The sequence below is a fragment of the Podarcis erhardii genome, assembly GCF_964252035.2.
Source record: "Podarcis erhardii genome assembly, chromosome: 2".
Lineage (NCBI taxonomy): Eukaryota > Metazoa > Chordata > Lepidosauria > Squamata > Lacertidae > Podarcis > Podarcis erhardii.
This window is the reverse complement of record NC_138498.1, coordinates 117,267,995-117,285,286: the sequence shown is the minus strand read 5'-3', so window position 1 is coordinate 117,285,286 and position 17,292 is coordinate 117,267,995. Positions and strand designations below refer to the sequence as shown.

The following is a 17,292-nucleotide window of genomic DNA, read 5'->3' as shown; positions in this document are numbered from 1 at the left end:
GTGATTTGCTACAGAACTGGATTATGTTTTGCTATGAAAAGCTGTGCCCAGGACTACATACATACCATGCATTTAAGACACATTTAAAGCACATTCAACACACCCACACCCAATCCTGGGAACTGTAGTTTACCCCTTCATGGAGCTACAATTCCCAGCACACTTAGCAAACTACAGTTCCCGTGATTCCTGGGGGGGGGGGGGTTGACCTAGGAAGCTGGGGCAGGAGATGGGTGAAAGAGGAGCTTTCAAACAGAGGGAACCAAATTATCCTCCAGCTCCTGTGCACTAGAGCCCTCTGCTGGTCCAGCTCAGGGAAAGGCCCTCTCATTACTGCATGATGACCTCTTGTTTATTTATTTCCTAGATCCATAAATTTGCAAGGGACCGCGAGGGTCATCTAGTCCAACCCTCTGCAATGCAGGAATCTTTAACCCAACATGGGCCTCAAACCCATGGCCCAGAGATAATGGTCTGGGCCATGGTCTACCGACTGAGCTATCCCTGTTGGTTCTCCCACATCTTAAAACCACATTCAAAACCATACATTTAAAGCACTTTAAATAGCCAAGTCTTTGCCCGCAAAGAATTCTGGGAACTGTAGTTTTCTTCAAGGTTCTGAATTCACCTCAGAGAATTATAATTCCCAGAGCAGTTTAACAACCAAACTGTCTCCCCAGGGAACTCTGGAAATTGTAGCTCTGTGAAGGGAATAGGGGGTCTCCTAACAAACTCTCAGTGTCTTTAGCAATGACAGTTCCCAGTATTTTTTTTGACTCTTTTAAAGGGGCAACATAGTGCTTTAAATGTGTAGTGTGGAGCCAGACATCCTCTAAAGGACCAGAGATATCTCATCCTTCAGGATAACTTCAGAAAGGGGACTTTCCACCAAAGTGGCAAGATTGCGAATTAAAACTATACTGTCAAACCCTAAGAAAAAATGCTGGAATTATCCATTTCCCCCAACCTATCATTTATTATGGATTTATTCATCACCTTACATATACATAAGGCAACTTCCATTAAAAAACCATGATTCAAACCTATTTCATTTTTAAAAAAACAGCTCAGGAACAGTGTATTTGTTTCTTTATTAAAAATGACATGTCACTTAATTGTTGAAACCTCTAAATGATTTACATGGAACATAAAATGCAATTAGCAGCCAAAGTCAGTAGTCAAAAACAAGTTGACATAAAAAAACCACCAACCCACCACACCCAAGCATTTATTTATTTTTTAAACCAGGAGCTAGAAATACATGGTTGGCATTCACTTTCCCTCAGAGCAGACCTATTAAAATGAATAAATATGACTAAGTTAGTTCCATTAACTTCAGTAGTTGAATACCACCATAGTTGAACTATGACATTTGCTGCCACAGGAGGCAGTGATGGACAACAAAATGGATGGCTTTAAAAGATGGGACAAATTGACAAGGCTATCAGACAGCTCTTGTGCTCAGATCCTGCTTGGTTTCCCACAGGCATCTGGGTGGCCAGTGAGAGAACAGGATGCTAGACTAAGATTGGCCACTCTGGCCTCATCCAGAAGGCTCTTTGTATGTTCTTAGCAGCTGAAGGGCCACCTATTAGCGCGCGTGCACACACACACACACACACACACACACACACACACACACACACACTCCTGGCCTTAGTAAGTGATGGCTCCCCTGCCACTGGATTTCCCCAATCAATGCTACTTCAGGATGTATGCTGCGCGAGGTGCACTTATGGATAATTGTTCTTATAGACCCGAATTCATTTCCCGGGGGTCATGATAATTGCATGCCACCTCCAGCATCAGAGGGCACATGCCTCCGGTTGACACTAGTTGCCGGGAAGCAACAATTGGAAGAGGGCTGATGGGCTTCCCAGTGGCATCCGCTTGGGAAACAGGATGCCCCAGTAGTGGGAAGAAGGCCCAGAGCCTGGGGAGTGGTGGTGGGACAGTGATGAGCGGTCAGAGGGAGAAGACTAGGAAGAGAAGGTGTCAGAAGCTGAGAAAACAACAGGGCTTAGTGAGCTGGGAGAGGCAGAGGCAGAGAGCAGTCCAGAATCAGGGGCAGAAGCCGATGCAGGAGGGTGGGATGAGAGAAGCCAAGAAGTAGAGAAGGGTCAGGCTGGGGAAGTGTCACGGGTTTCTCCCCTTCCTGCTGCAACAAGCTCCCTTTCCCCCTAGTTTCCCAGAACCAAAAGAGGCACAAAAAGGGCGGAGGAGAGAGTAGTGATGCACAGTCTTCAATTGCTTGGGGGAAACCCTGGATTTGGCAGCTATGGGGAGGCAGGAACCTTCAGTCTCAGCAACTGCTTCATAGGAGCAAGACCTACCAAGGATGCGTTGCTGTGCGCATTAGGCCTGACACCCGGCCAAGTTGGTGCAGATCATGTTTTTGCTATTAAAGAGTTAATGGCAACTTGCACAGTGTGATTGACTGCGGGCTCGCTCCTGACACTATGTTCTCATGAGAAAGGATAGATTGAGGTTGGTGGGACAGTGCCCCATTCGCCCTGACGGACTAGTCTCCACTGGCACCAGCCCTCGGAAATAGGAGCGTCTAGACCAGCTAGCTGGCAAAGAGGCTTAGTAGGCTTCTTGGGGCAGAGCACTTCGCAGTTGTCATGGTCTGAATCCCAGCACTGCACCACTTCAGTTCCTAGAGGGGCTCAGAGTAATGTCTCCATCCACATCCGGGAAAATCAATACAGGAGGAGACGATCGTGCAGAGACCCAAGCGACTGCTGAAGGTCCAGGACTACCAGAGTCCGGGACGTTTGTTCCATGCTTCTACCTCGCATGGATTCTCACGTGGGCCTTCAGTTTCGAACTCTGGTTGAAACATTTCCCGCACTCGCCGCACCTGTACGGCTTCAGGCCCTTGTGTATCCGGATGTGGGAGACGAGGCTGCCCTTGACGTTGAAGGTTTTCCCACAGTCCAAGCACTGGAAGGGCTTCTCCCCCGTGTGGATCCTCTGGTGTCTGACGAGGTCGGAGTTCATGCCGAAGGACTTCCCGCAGTCCGAGCACTCAAAGGGCTTCTCCCCCGTGTGGACCCGGTGGTGGCGGATGAGGTCGTAATTCATCCGGAAGAACTTGCCGCAGTATGAGCATCCGTACGGCTTCTCTCCCCGGTGGATTCGGTAGTGCCGGAAAAGCCCATACTTAGTGCTGAAGGATTTGCCGCAGTCCAAGCAACCGTACGGCTTCTCCCCCGTGTGGGTCTTGTGATGTCGGATGAGCTTGTCCTTTGTGCGGAAGGCCTTCCCGCACTCCACGCATTTGAAGGGTTTCTCTTCTGCTTCGGTCCTCTCGCCCGCCTTGGAGTTAGAAGTCCGTCTGTATTCAGTCAGGGTCACAGGCCTCTCCCCAGTAAGAAGTCCACTCAGTCCTTGGTAAAGGCCCACACTAGGAATGAGCTGATCCATCTTCTGCCTCGGGCAGCTTGCCTGTTGTTGCCTCCATGGCCCACACAGACCCTCATCTGATCCCGCCTGCTTGCAGGGCTTGAGCCCATTGGCCGTCTCTCTCTCCTCCAGGATGCCTTGAGGTTCTTGCTCAGAGCTTTCTTGCCCATGATCCTTCTTACCTGAAGGAAGAAGGAGAAAGATGAAATATAAGAACATCAACACCTTAAGTATCAAGTATTGTACCAGGCAGAGGGCCTTCTCGGTAGTGGCGCCCACCCTGTGGAACGCCCTCCCATCAGATGTTAAGGAAATAAACAACTACAGTGGTGCCTCTGGATGCAAACGGGATCCGTTCTGGAGCCCCGTTCACATCCTGAAGCGAACATAACACGCGACTGCGCATCTGCAGGTCACGTTTCGTCACTTCCCCGTCATTTTGAGCGACTGCGCATGCACGAGCAACGAAACCCAGAAGTAGCCTAAAGCGTATTCATCCCGAGGTATGACTGTATCTGACTTTTAGAAGACATCTGAAAGCAGCCCTGTTTAAGGAAGTTTTTAACGTTTGATCTTTTAGCGTGTTTTTAATATTCTGTTGGGAGCCACCCAGAGTGACTGGGGAAACCCAGCCAGATGGGTGGGGTATAAATCATCATCATCTTCATCATCATCACCTCTTCCCATACAAAACAACCTGGACCCTGAGCTTGTCAACTGAGCTTGCCCTTCTTTATGTCCACGCTCCCAGAGAAGTTCGGAGGGTGGCAACAAGAAAATGGACCTTTTCCGTGGTAGCTCCCCAACTATAGAATGCTCTACAGTTAGCATGAAGTAATCCCTGTTTAGTGAAGTTTTTAATGTTTGATGTTTGATTCTGTTTTTAATCTGTTGGGAGCCGCCACATGGGCTGGGTATAATAATAATAATAATAATAATAATAATAATAATAATAATAATAATTATATTACTTACCCGCTGAGCTGGCATTTCCTCCACACTCGTGTTTCACCACGTTCCAGATCTGCCTGCCTGCATCTCCCAAAGTAGTTGCCTCATCTGGGACATTCACAATCACCTTCTGAAAGAGGCCCGGGCCCTGAAACAGCAGGGGTCATGTTGTTCAATGATTTGTGTTATTCACAGCATTTAGACACACTTTGTGTAGACCAGTGTTCTTCAAGCTTAGGTCCCCAGAAGTTGCTGGAATACAAATCCCATCATCCTTCGTTGTTGGCTAAGATGGCTATGGATGATGGGATTTGTAGTCCAAACAACGTCCAAGGACCAAATTTTGAAGAACACTGCGATAACTGGGCAAGATGTATCAACTGTTTGACACGACATAAGGTAGCTTCCTTTGGTTCTTGATCTCGCTACCAGCTATGGATAGTTCAGGATTCCCAGGATGCAAACAGCCTCCTATAAGGATACTTGGTTTAAATGTCTGAAGTTGTTTTAACAGACAATGCAAACATAATGTATATGCTGTGGGAGTGTCAGCATGCCTTTGGAGACAAATCCTGCATCATATAAATTCAATGACAGGAGAAAACTCTCCCCCAGTTGATTATTTTTTGTTTGATTGAGGGGGAAATATCTGCAAAACAACAGCCTTTTAACAAACAAACAAACAAACAAACAAACAAACAAACAAACAAAAGCAACCTTTGTGATGGCAGCCAGAGCAGTCTGGGCTTGAAAGTGCAAAGATTATCAGGTTCCAATTATATGGGAATGCCTATGGAAATGTCTTAAATTTGCAAAAATGCACAAATCAATTGATTTGATTCATAAGAGAAGCGGTATATTTTACAACACAACGTCTGTTGAGAGATGGGCGTTTTTTGTGAATCACTGCAACACAATTTTGGAAATACAGTGGTACCTCTGGTTGCAAACGGGATCCATTCCGGAGGCCCGTTCGCAACATGAAAAGAACACAACCAGCAGCGGCGCCTCTGCGCACACACGGGTTGCAATTTGCCACTTCTGCGTGTGGGAGTTCAGAACTTAACTGGTTAAGTGTTCTGAGCTGTGCGTCACTTTCCGACGTCAGCTTTAGAAGCTGGGAGGAGTCTGGGAGGAGACTGTTCACTTGTTGTTCTCTCTGTGTGTCTTGAGAGAGACGGACATGTTTTCGACATGGCTGCAAGCAGCGATGGGCTGAAATGTTTCAATAAACAACTGTAAATAGACGAATCTGTCTGTGTATGCTTGCATGGAGCAAGGGAGGAAAAGACTGTTTTACACCGCTGTAAGCCACTCTGCTAAGCCGTGGCCAAAGAGACAGCAGATTTACGATCAAGCTCAGAGATCGTTATCTCGCACAGGTTATGGAAGGTCAGTAACGCTCGTAAAACAGTCGGTGTGAGCTCCAGGAACGCTTTGTAGTCAGCGTAGCTGCCGGTGAGCAAGAATGATTAATTGCCTGCTTCCGAGAGACAGTGAGAGCTTCTGATACAGAGAGCTGGCTGGAGCTAAAAGCTGAGACGCAGCTGCTGTCGTTTCTCCACGGAAGGGTGAGGCAGAGAAGCTGTACCTGATCGTAAGTAAGCTTGGGCCCCCTTGGGAGAACGGGAAGAAAATGGCAGAGAGCCAGGGTATACCGGTGGAGAAGCTCACTTTAAAAAGTTGGGCAACCTGGAGCAGAAGAGTCAGGGGTTGGTTCTTGGTCACTGGGCTTTGGGAAGGAAGCCAGTCAGAGCCAGCTGAAGCAGGCTGTGAATCTGCGGTGCCTGGAGATGGCAAGCAGAGAATGCAGAGAGAGCTGGATATGCTCAGAGCATGCGTTGATGCTTCACTGAGGCCTCATTTGGAAGGTGTACAGTCAGCAAGGGCTGCCTGGAATGTGCTGCGAAGTTTGTGTGAAACTGCAGCAGGAGGCCAGGGCCCTGGAGAAGAAATGGAGAGCCCCAAGATGGCTGCGGCCCCAGTTCCCGGTACTTCAGTCTCAAGGAGCACTGTTGGGCAGATCGGGGGGGCGAAGAGTTCCAAAGGCAAGTTTAAGAAACTTTCCACTGTTGCTGAAGCGGAGAGCAACTTCAGCAGGGGCCAGGCTGGTGGGAGGTGCCGTTCCAGGAGAAGGAAGGCCAGGCCAGCTGGGAGGAGCCCCGGGCAGTGTTTTTCCACTGGAGTACAACATCTGCGTGGCAGTTGCCCCCACCGGAGCACAGAGCCTAGGCAGGATGTTTGCAAGGACACTTCCCATGGGAATCAAGCGGGTTTCCATGGCAACAGGCCTGGGAAGACAGGCAGGCGTGGAACTGAGCCAGGTGGTCGTGGTAAACAACAGGAAGAGGCTTATCAAGTCTCTGCGAGTATGGCATTGTTCGAAGACGGCCGAATGGAAAATTTGAAAATGGCTTTTGTAATCGACTCAGCAGCTAACCGCAACATGGTTCCAGAGACATCTGCAGTCAAGATGGGGAATTGCACGGCAATTCCGGCTGGACAAACTGTTATGTTCGCAAATGGACAGAGAACCCAGATTAAAACTGTCACTAACGTTTTCCTTTCTGTTTTGCAGGAGACGCTGCAGTTTTGTGTTATCCCAGAGGGGGATCATTGTTTGTTATCTGTGCCTTATTTGTTAAGTAAGGGGTTCAAAGTTTGTTTTGAAAATGATGTCTGCACAATCTCCAAAGGGGAGAGGGTACTTGCCACGGTTAAGAAGGGGCAGAATGATCTTTTCATTCTTAAAACGTCTCTTGGGGGTGAGGGGAAGGTTGAGAGAGCACAGGCGCAGCGTGCTACAGTTCCCGACCAGCGTGCTACAATTCCCGCTCATGTGTCATGTGCTTGTGTTTGGCATGGGAGAACCATTCATGGTTCTGTAGAAGAACTGCAAGTGCTTCCTGAGGTTACCAGAGGGTGTAAAATTAGGGATTGTGGACGTGCCATTAGTTGCACCACATGCAAGCAGGCGAAGGTGAGGGGGTGCAGTTACCCAAAGGTGGAACGGGTAACCACTAAACCTTTTGAGCTGGTTCACATAGATTTGGCCGGTCCTGTCAAGGAACCAAGTCTAGGAGGGGCCAGGTTTCTGCTGACTTTTTTGGATGATTTTTCGCAGAGCACCTGGACTCACGGTCTCAAATCCAGGGAGGATGCAGCACAGCTGATCAAGAGCTGGGTTGAGGGGGTGGAACAGAGATTCTCCACCAAGGTTCAAGCAATCGTCAGTGACAGAAATGATAGGTACACTGGTTCTGCTTTGCAGCAGTTCTTTCACAGAAGAGGGATACGTCACACAGTTACTTCACCCAGTGAGAGGGGGGTGGCAGAGCTGAGAAGTGAAGCTCTGGTTAAGGCTGGACAGGTGATGCTGAAAGAAGCCAGGTTACCTCCAAAGTTTTGGCTGGAGGGAATCCGATGTGTGTCGTTCACCTGGAATCGTGTCTACAACTCACTGGTAGGTGACACACCGTACTCGTTGTTGAATGGCAGAAAACCTCAGGTTCATTTTCTGCGCAAGTTTGGATCTCCTGCGGTTGTCCCTGTGCCTAAGGCTTTGCAAGGGCCAGATGGAGCCAAAGTCCAGAAAATGATCTTCTGTGGGTATGAGCCAGATGCTCGTGCATGGAGATTTGCATACCCGTCAGGTGATCAGAGTAAGGTGCTGGTCAGTAAACACGCTGAATTCTGTCAGCAGGATGAAAGGCCAAAGATGTCTGCACAGCGTGATGTTCTTTCAGAATGTCTCTCTGATCCAGAGGACAGTTCTGTTGAGGAGGAAGAAGAGGCTGAGTCTGCTGATGACGACCAGGTCACTAACCAGGGTCAGGAGCAGGGTGGGGCGTCTCCACAAGTTGTTAGGAGAGGACAGCCCAAGAGTGAGCCTAGTTCTCCTGTAAGTGTAATGGAGAGGATTCGAAGACGCTTTAAGTCAGAGGGGGAATCCTGTGATGCAGAGGACACACCTGCTGGTGACAGTGAGCCAGAGGAAATACCAGAGTTTGTGCCTAGGCGATCCAGTCGCACAACCAAGGGTATTCCACCTGAGAGGTACCAGGCCACAGGTACGTGGGTAAGTTTCGCACAGTGCGATTCTGAGAGTTGTGAGGTGATTCCACAGATGCCCAACAGGTACGCCAAGGTAGGGCGCAAGGCATTGGGGAAGGGATTGATCTCACAAGGTGTTGCTGAAGATGTTACACAGGTTTTGTCAGAAAGCGACGCAAGGGGGTGTGTGGGAGTTCAGAACTTAACTGGTTAAGTGTTCTGAGCTGTGCGTCACTTTCCGACGTCAGCTTTAGAAGCTGGGAGGAGTCTGGGAGGAGACTGTTCACTTGTTGTTCTCTCTGTGTGTCTTGAGAGAGACGGACATGTTTTCGACATGGCTGCAAGCAGCGATGGGCTGAAATGTTTCAATAAACAACTGTAAATAGACGAATCTGTCTGTGTATGCTTGCATGGAGCAAGGGAGGAAAAGACTGTTTTACACCGCTGTAAGCCACTCTGCTAAGCCGTGGCCAAAGAGACAGCAGATTTACGTGCGCAGCTGAGAAAGAAGCGTGCCGGACCGCTGTAAATCACTGATTGGGATCGTAAAGCTGTCTGAGTACACGGCTCCATCGATCAAGCTCAGAGATCGTTATCTCGCACACTGCGCATGCGCGTGACATCATATTGCGCACTTGCGCAAGCGGCGAAACCCGGAAATAACCCTTTCCGGTACTTCCGGGTCGTCGAGGGGCGTCACCTGAAAGAACATCACATGAAGCGGACATAACATGAGGTATGACTGTCTTAGACTGGAAACTTTCTTGACTTTGATTTGTGCATATTTTGAAGTACAAATTATTATTATCATTATTATAAAAGAAAGGAAACAGCCTCACCTGCTCTTCCCAACTCCCTGCCTCCCCCTGAGCCGGCAAGAAATTCTCCGCTAGGGCCACCGCCTGGGCACAGGTTTCAGGAGCCTGATCCTTCACCCGACTCTGGATCCCTCGAGGCAGGACATCCAGGAACTGCTCCAAGACCAGCAAGTCCAGGATCTCCTCTTTGGTATGTTTCTCTGGCTTCAACCACTGGCGGCAAAGCTCCCAGAGCCGGCTGCAGGCCTGGCGGGGGCTTTCAGCCTGGTGGCAGTGAGATTGCCTAAAGCGTTGCCGGTGGCCCTCGGTGCTGAGGGCCTCCTTCTCCTCCTTTACTTTGGTGTTGGGGCCCTTTTCTCTCAGATCAAGCTTGATGCGGACCTGGTGACTCGGCCCGTTGAGGATCGGAAGGAGGTACCCTTCTTTTGGAGGCTGGCTGGCTGCAGTGATGGCCTCAAAAGGGGCTAGGGAAGTCCTCAGGTCCGCCCAGGGAGCCAATTCCGCCAGCTGCGAGCTCCCCGCCTCAGAGTGGGGTGACTCCATCGCCTTGAGGAAGGCCTGCCACTGGGCTTCCCAGACCTGCTGCAGGCCCTCGCACCCCGCAGGTCCCGCCTGAGCAGAAGGGTGGGGCTTTTTCCTCAGTCCCTTGGATCCCATCTCAGACTTCGGACCCGCTGGGTCCTTCCTCTCTGTTTTCACACCCAGCTTCAATTCCTGATCCAGCACCGCCTGGAAGCGGAGATCTGGGGCCGGCAGCTCCCCCTCCCTCCCTTCCGCCATTTGGGTACTGGAGCTCTGGCAGTTGGGAAGGGTAGATGGAATTCGAACTCAGAGCAGCGCTTCCGCCCTGACGGCTAATGCAGGAGAGGAATCCAGCCAACTGGATTAGTGCACCCAGCTACTGCGGTATGACAAGGAGAGTTCAGAGGGATACAGGGCAGAGCTATCTCCGCAACGGCACTTGGGAGCTACCCTTGGCCGCAGATGGGATATCCAAGGGCTTTCTGCCGGAAAAAAAACACAAGAGCAATCTGTTAAGTTGTTTCAAACTGTTTTTAATATATATATATATTAATTTATTTAATCATTTTTTCAATACAAACAACAATTGCAAAAGACACATACAACAAAAACCATAATAACACTAATAACACAATTTGACAATTCAGATTTGAATACTGACATGCCTATGACTGGGATGCGGGTGGCGCTGTGGGTTAAACCACAGAGCCTAGGACTTGCCGATCAGAAGGTCAGCGGTTTGAATCCCCACGACGGGGTGAGCTGAGCTCCCGTTGCTTGGTCCCAGTTCCTGCCAACCTAGCAGTTCAAAAGCATGTCAAAGTTCAAGTAGATAAATAGGTATCGCTCCGGCGGGAAAGTAAATGGCATTTCCGTGAGCTGCTCTGCTTCGCAAGAAGCGGCTTAATCATGCTGGCCACATGACCCGGAAGCTGTATGCCTGTTCCCTCGGCCAATAAAGCAAGATGAGTGCCGCAACCCCAGAGTCAGTCACGACTGGACCTAATGGTCAGGGGTCCCTTTACCTTTACTATACCTATGACTACACCTTTTTAACAATATTTCCCCACCTCTCCTCCCCCTACTTCCCACCACTGTTTTTTAATATTGTTGCTGTAACCCATCCTGGACCTTAGCATGAAGGACAGATAATGTTAATAATGTTAATAATGTTAATAATGTTAATAATGTTAATAATGTTAATAATGTTAATAATGTTAATAATGTTAATAATGTTAATAATGTTAATAATAATAGTGCAGAATGTTTCCCTGCAAAGTAACAGAAGTGGGGATCTCTGGTAAACACATTTTTGGTGAAAACTCTCTGGAATCTAGCTGTTTAAAACCGCCTTATCTTAACAGCAAGCCAAGAAGGTAGGATAAGCTGAGAGATGGTGACTTACCCCAGGCAGGCTGGTGAGCTTCGGAAGTGAAGGGGGAGCTGGATGTCAGTTTTGAGTCCAGTGCTTAGCCACAACACACCAGAACTGGTAAGGCAAGCCGGTGAAAGTAATGCAAATAAAAATAAAAATCATATATACAATAATGAACATAAGAACATGCTGGATCAGGCCAAAGATCCATCTATTCATAAAACTGTAGAGTTGGAAGGGAACTTAAAAATGGAAAGCGTAATGCTGGTGGTCAACAAAAGAGCTTTAAAGATTCTCTCAAGGCAAATCAAAAAATATGCAGTATAAACACTGACAACTGGGAAACATTGGCCTGCGAGTGCTCCAGTTGGAGAACAGCCTTTACCAAAGGTGTCATTTGACGCAAGGGAGAAACGTGCTAGGAGGAAGGCACGTTTGGCAAATCCACACCGTGATCAACTCCCGCCCGGAAACCAATGTCCCCACTGTGGAAGGACGTGGGATCCAGAATTGGCCTCCCCAGTCACTTACGGACTCACTGTTAAGACTGTGTTCATGGAAGACATTCTTACTCGGCTACGAGTGATCGCCAAAGAAGTCCAACATCCTGTTCTCACAGCGGTCAATGCAAAGCCTGAAAGCAGGATTGGTGCGCCGGAGCACAATTCTCCTCACTTGCGATTCTCAGCAGCTGAACTTAAGTCATCCCGCCTCTGACTGTGGAGGTAGGAAACAGCCGTCATGGCTAGTAGCAATAGATAGCCTTATCCTCCACGAAGTTACCTAACCCTTTTTAAAAGCCATCCAAGTTGGTGGTTATCATTACAGCTTGTGGGAGGGAGTTCCACAGTTTAACGATGAGCTGTGTAAACGAGTCCTTCCTTTTGCCCGTTCCGAAACCTCCAACATTCCGCTTCATTAGATGCCCCTGACTTCTAGCGTTACGAGTGAGAAGAGAACCGCTCCCAGCCACAATTTTTCTGCAAAATGCCTAATTTTACACACCTCTGTCATGCCTCCTTCAGACAAGGCACCTCTCCCCGCCCTAACAGGGGACACCGGGGATTGAATCTGGGACCTCCTGCTTTCAAAAGCTTTTTTTCTTCTTAAAGCATTTAAAAGAAATACATTGAATTTTCCATAAGGCTCAGCATCGCCATCTAGTGTCACACTGTATATTGCATTTAAAACACACTTAAAATGTTTTAGTTACAGATAGGTAGCCGTGTTGGTCTGCCATGGTCAAAACAAAATAAAAAAATTCCTTCCAGTAGCACCTTAAAGACCAACTGAGTTAGTTCTAGGTATGAGCTTTCGTGTGCATGCACACTTCTTCAGATACACTGAAACAGAAGTCACCGGACCTTTCTATATAGTGAGAAGGTGGGGAGGGGTATTACTCAGAAGGGTGGTGGGAATGGGTGATTGGCAGATAGCTGCGATGAGCCTGTTGACGACTCTTAACGACTGCAATAGGTCTAACAGGAAAAAGCAAGGGGTGAGAAGGTGAAAAATGGCTTTGTCATGTATAATGAGATAAGAATCCAATGTCTTTGTTCAACTTCACCCCGGTATGGCTCCCCTTTATCACATACACAGCCCAACAGGACAATGACAATAATCCACCAACAGCATACAAATCAATATGGCTAACTTGATCCAAAACACCCACCCACCCACCCCACTCACACACGAAAACAAAGATCACCACAGCCAATCACAAACAAACAATCACATCCTAGGCCAACCCCAACCTCTCTCACCACCAAAGGAACACAAGTGAACAACACAAGCACGCTGACACCAAACTACATACATTAAGCATAATAGAAACACCGCTACCCCACCCCACCCCCATCCATCTCCCCTCCTTCCACCCTCCTTTCTTCTTCTTCTTCTTCTTCTTCTTTTTTTTTTTTTTCTTCTCCCCCTAATGCCTCAACAAATGAAATGGATTTGTAAAAATGTTATACGGGGGAAAAAAAATACACGAGGCATTACACTTACACTGTAAAACAAGAAAACCCTTAATAAAATATATTTAAAAAAAAAACAACCAAAAAACCAGGTCTCTCCATAGTTTTAAGTTTGGTGATAAGTTGCAATTCAGCAGCTTCTCTTTCCAGTCTATTTCTGAAATTCCTTTGTAATAGAACAGCTACTTTGAGATCTTGTATAGAATGTCCTGGGAGATTGAAGTGTTCTCCTACTGGTTTTTCTGTCTTGTGGTTCCTGATGTCGGATTTATGTCCGTTTATTCTTTGGCGTAAGGTCTGGCCTGTTTGTCCAATATAGAGAGCTGAAGGACACTGTTGGCATTTTAAACTTAAAATAAAACTTAAAATGTTTTATTTGTGGCTGTATAGCTGAGCCCATAATCACCGACCTGGTGCCCTCCAGATCATAGAACCGTAGAGTGGGAAGGGACCCTGAGGGTCATCTAGTCCAACCCCCTGCAATGCAGGAATAAACTCAGCTAAAGCATCCATGACAGATGGCCATCCAACCTCTGCTTTAAAACCTCCAAGAAAGGGGAGTCCACCATCTTCTGAAGGGAGTCCATTACAATACTGAGCTGGAGGGTAAATGCTTCAGCTGACAGGACAGTTTGCAACATTAAAGTAGTAGTAGTAGTAGTAGTAGTAATAATAATAATAATAATAATATTTATACCCCGCCCTCCCTGGCCAGAGCCGGGCTCAGGGCGGCTAACACCAGTAAAATTACAGTAAAAACATAATAGGGGCAAAAAACCCAATTTAAAATACAGGTTAAAATGCAGTTTAAAATGCAGCCTCATTTTAAAAGTAGCCCATAGATCAAAACCATAAGGGGAGGGAAACATAGGGGTCAGACTGAGTCCAAACCAAAGGCCAGGCAGAACAGCTCTGTCTTGCAGGCCCTGCGGAAAGATGTTAAGTCCCGCAGGGCCCTAGTCTCTTGTGACAGAGCGTTCCACCAAGTCGGGGCCAGTACTGAAAAGGCCCTGGCCCTAGTTGAAACCAATCTAATCACCTTGCGACTTAGGACCTCCGAAATGTTGTCATTTGTGGACCTTAAGGTCCTCCGCGGGGCATACCAGGAGAGGTGGTCCCGTAGGGACGTGGGTCCTAGGCCGCACAGGGCAATAAGCAGCAATTAATCATCGAGATCCTACTTTCCAATGGGTTTTTTAAAAGATGTGAACACACACAACCTCCCAAGGGAGACCGTTCCCCTGCCAAGGGATTTTGGACTGATGAAAGTTGTAGCCCAAAACGCCTGGAGCGGAAGACAGCCGGCTGGCGAAGGCAGGGGCTGGAGGGACAAGTCATTTGACTTCTACATAGAATCACAGAGTTGAAAGGGACCTTGAGGAGCATCTAGTCCAACCCCGGCAATGCAATAATATGCATATGGCAGGTTACAACCAGAGCCAGTCTCCCCAGTTGCCTATCCCTTAGGCGGAGGATCTGCAAAGGTCCCCCTCTCTGTTCTTCCACCCTCCAACCTCTTTGCATCCCACGCTCCCCCCACCCCCAATATAAAAGCTGGATGGATATATATATATATATATATATCCGACATCATTTCTCTTTTTGCACCTTCGGCTCACCGCTGCTTGGATTTCAGCAGCCTCCAACTCCCGCCTGCATCCAGAGAGCCATTTCGCTTTCCGGATAGAGGGGACGGAAAAGGCACGAGCTCCCCCCCCCCCGACCTCTCTATGGTAGCGACATCCCACCTACTCCCCCCTCCCCAAATTTCCCCCCTCCCCTTCCTCTCTAGGAACCCCGATCTCGACTGCTGGATTTAACCATTGCAGGACCAAACACAAGAAGCTCCTTCTCTGGCTGGCTGGGTCAGAGCCCAGGTGGTTCTTTTCCTGCCTGCTTCCCTCGGATGCGTTTTGGCCATAGCTGTCAACTTTTCCCTTTTCTTGAGAGGAATCCTATTCGGAATAAGGGAATTTCCCTTAAAGAAAGGGAAACGTTGACAGCTATGGCTTTGGCGCATGGGTTTGTTTTCGTTTGCATTTCACAACAGAGCATCTATACTGCTTGTATAGCTTGGTGCCTCCTCCAAAAGCGGGTTAGGTCTTTTGAGAGAGAGAGAGAAAGATCGCTGCCAATTGCTGCAGAGAATCACAGGATCTTAAGAGTTGGAAGGGATCCCCCAAGGGTCATCCAGTCCAACCCCTTGGACTGCAGGAAGCTCGGCTAAAGCAGATGACCATCCAACCTCTGTTTAAAAACTTCCAAGGAAGGAGAGTCCACAACCTCCAGAGGGAGATCGTTCCACCGTCTAACAGCTCTTAGTGTCAGAAAGTTCTTCCTGATGTTTAGTTGGAATCTAATGAAACCATTGGTTTGAGTTCTACCCTTTGGAGCAGGAGAGAACAAGCTTGCTCCATCTTCCATGTGACAGCCCTTGAGATATTTAAGGATGGCTAGCCTATCTCCTCTCAGTCTCCTCTTTTCCAGGCTAAAGGTACTCAGCTCCTTCAACCTTTCCTCATAAGGCTGTTTCCAGACCCTTGATCAGGGGTCCCCAAACTAAGGTCCGCGGGCTGGATAAGGCCTGAAGGACTTGTTTATCCTGCCCGTGGCGACCCCCGGCTGCCCAATTCTGGGTCGGAGGAGCACCGGAAATAGCACGTGCGCATGCGCAAGTGTTATTTGCATATGCACAAGCATTATTTCCGGTGCAAATCCGGGTCGGAGGAGGCCTGTGCACATGCACACAAGCTATTTCTGGTGCTCCTCTGACCTGGAAGTGTGCTGGAAATAGCGTGTGCACACGTGCTCCCCCGCCATCCTGCCTGCCGGGCAATTGGCGCTGGAGACACCGGCCCAAGGCACAGTAAGTTTGCTGACCCCTGCCCTTGATCATCTTGGTTGCCCTCCTCTGCACACATTCCAGCTTGTCGACAACCTTCTTAAAATTCCAGGTGTGTTTTAACCAAGGCAGAATAATTTGTATTTTAATTTGTATTAAAGTCTGCTTCTCTGCACCTCTGTGATCTGTGCACGTCATGATGCAGGATTTAGGCTGCCAACTTTGTACAGAGGTACCCCGTAAGAACAGTCCTGTTCGGAACAATTTGGTTTACGAACTCCGCCATACCAGAAGTAGTGTTCCGGTTTGCAAACTTTACCTCGGTCTATGAACAGAATCCGAAAGGTGGAAGGGCACCGGCAGCGGGAGGCCTCATTAGGGAAAGCATGCCTCGGTTTAAAAACGGTTTCAGTTTAAGAACGGACTTCCAGAACGGATTAAGTTCGTAAACAGAGGTACCACTGTATTTAAAAAGTCAAGGTTACAGGGCTGCACTAATAAGGCCTCCATCTGCACTGTAAATTCAAAGCCGTATCATACCACTTTAAACAGGCATGGCTTCCCCCAAAGAATCCTGGGAAATGTAGTTTGTTAAGGATGCTATTTTAGGAGACCCTGGCTCACATCTTACAGCTCTAATTCCTAGAATTCCCTGGGAAGAGGAATTGACTGTTAAGGCACATTGGGAATTGTAGCTCTGTGAGGGGAGCAGGGTGTCTCTTGACAACTCTCAGCACCCTCAACAAACTACAGTTCCCAGGATTCCTTAGAGGAAGCCATGATCATTTAAAGTGGCATGGTAGTGCTTTAAATGTATAGTGTAGGTGGAGCCTAGGACCTGGGGAAAGCTCACCAAATCCCTCATTGTCTCTCTCCTAGCCAGACCTACCTCACAGGGTTGTTGTGAGCTTCTCAGAAGAAAGGACGGGGGTAAATAATATATTTGTGTTTGTTCCTGAAGGCAGCCCTGTTTAGGGAAGTTTTTAATATTTAATGCTGTATTGTTTTTAACACTCGATTGGAAGCTGCCCAGAATGGCTGGGGAAACTCAGCCAGATGGGTGGGGAATGAATGAATGAATGAATGAATGAATGAATAAATAAATAATTTCATGCATTTATACAAAGACTTAATATTACCCTCTTGGCATCTGACCATTCAGGAGCTTTAAGCCCAGTGTGAGGCTCTTGTTAGGCTCCAACTCGCCACAGATCCATCCTTGTTGTTCAGCAGCATCTGAAGGGCCAATGGAAGACAATGGTTCTGCCAACTCCAGGTCCGGATGCCATAGATCTCAGAATATCAGCTGTCTGCCAGGGATTGCTGGCAGCCTGGTTCACACATTCC

General features: G+C 48.1%; 2 protein-coding genes across 2 annotated transcripts; both read right to left on the bottom strand.

The window, feature by feature from the left end:
- Nucleotides 1-828: 828 nt before the first annotated feature.
- LOC309337228 (uncharacterized protein) lies at nt 829-3,582 on the bottom strand. Its single transcript, XM_081853980.1, has 2 exons — nt 1,619-3,582; nt 829-1,588 (listed from the first exon to the last, which is right to left on the bottom strand). The coding sequence occupies exon 1, from the start codon at nt 3,427-3,429 to the stop codon at nt 2,791-2,793; it is 639 nt and encodes a 212-aa protein (XP_081710106.1). The 5' UTR covers nt 3,430-3,582; the 3' UTR covers nt 829-1,588; nt 1,619-2,790.
- Nucleotides 3,583-4,375: 793 nt separating this feature from the next.
- Nucleotides 4,376-14,829, bottom strand: LOC309337156 (uncharacterized protein; the record flags this gene model as incomplete). The annotated part of the gene is made up of 3 exons (XM_081853880.1): nt 14,712-14,829; nt 9,252-10,234; nt 4,376-4,507 (listed from the first exon to the last, which is right to left on the bottom strand). Exons 2-3 carry the CDS (start codon nt 10,008-10,010, stop codon nt 4,376-4,378), a joined length of 891 nt encoding a protein of 296 aa, XP_081710006.1. The 5' UTR covers nt 10,011-10,234; nt 14,712-14,829.
- Between the last annotated feature and the right edge of the window lie 2,463 nt (nt 14,830-17,292).

Coding starts and splice junctions, on each gene's coding strand:
- LOC309337228 (XM_081853980.1), bottom strand. CDS start 3,429: ATGGATCAGCTCATTCCTAGTGTGGGCCTTTACCAAGGACTGAGTGGA.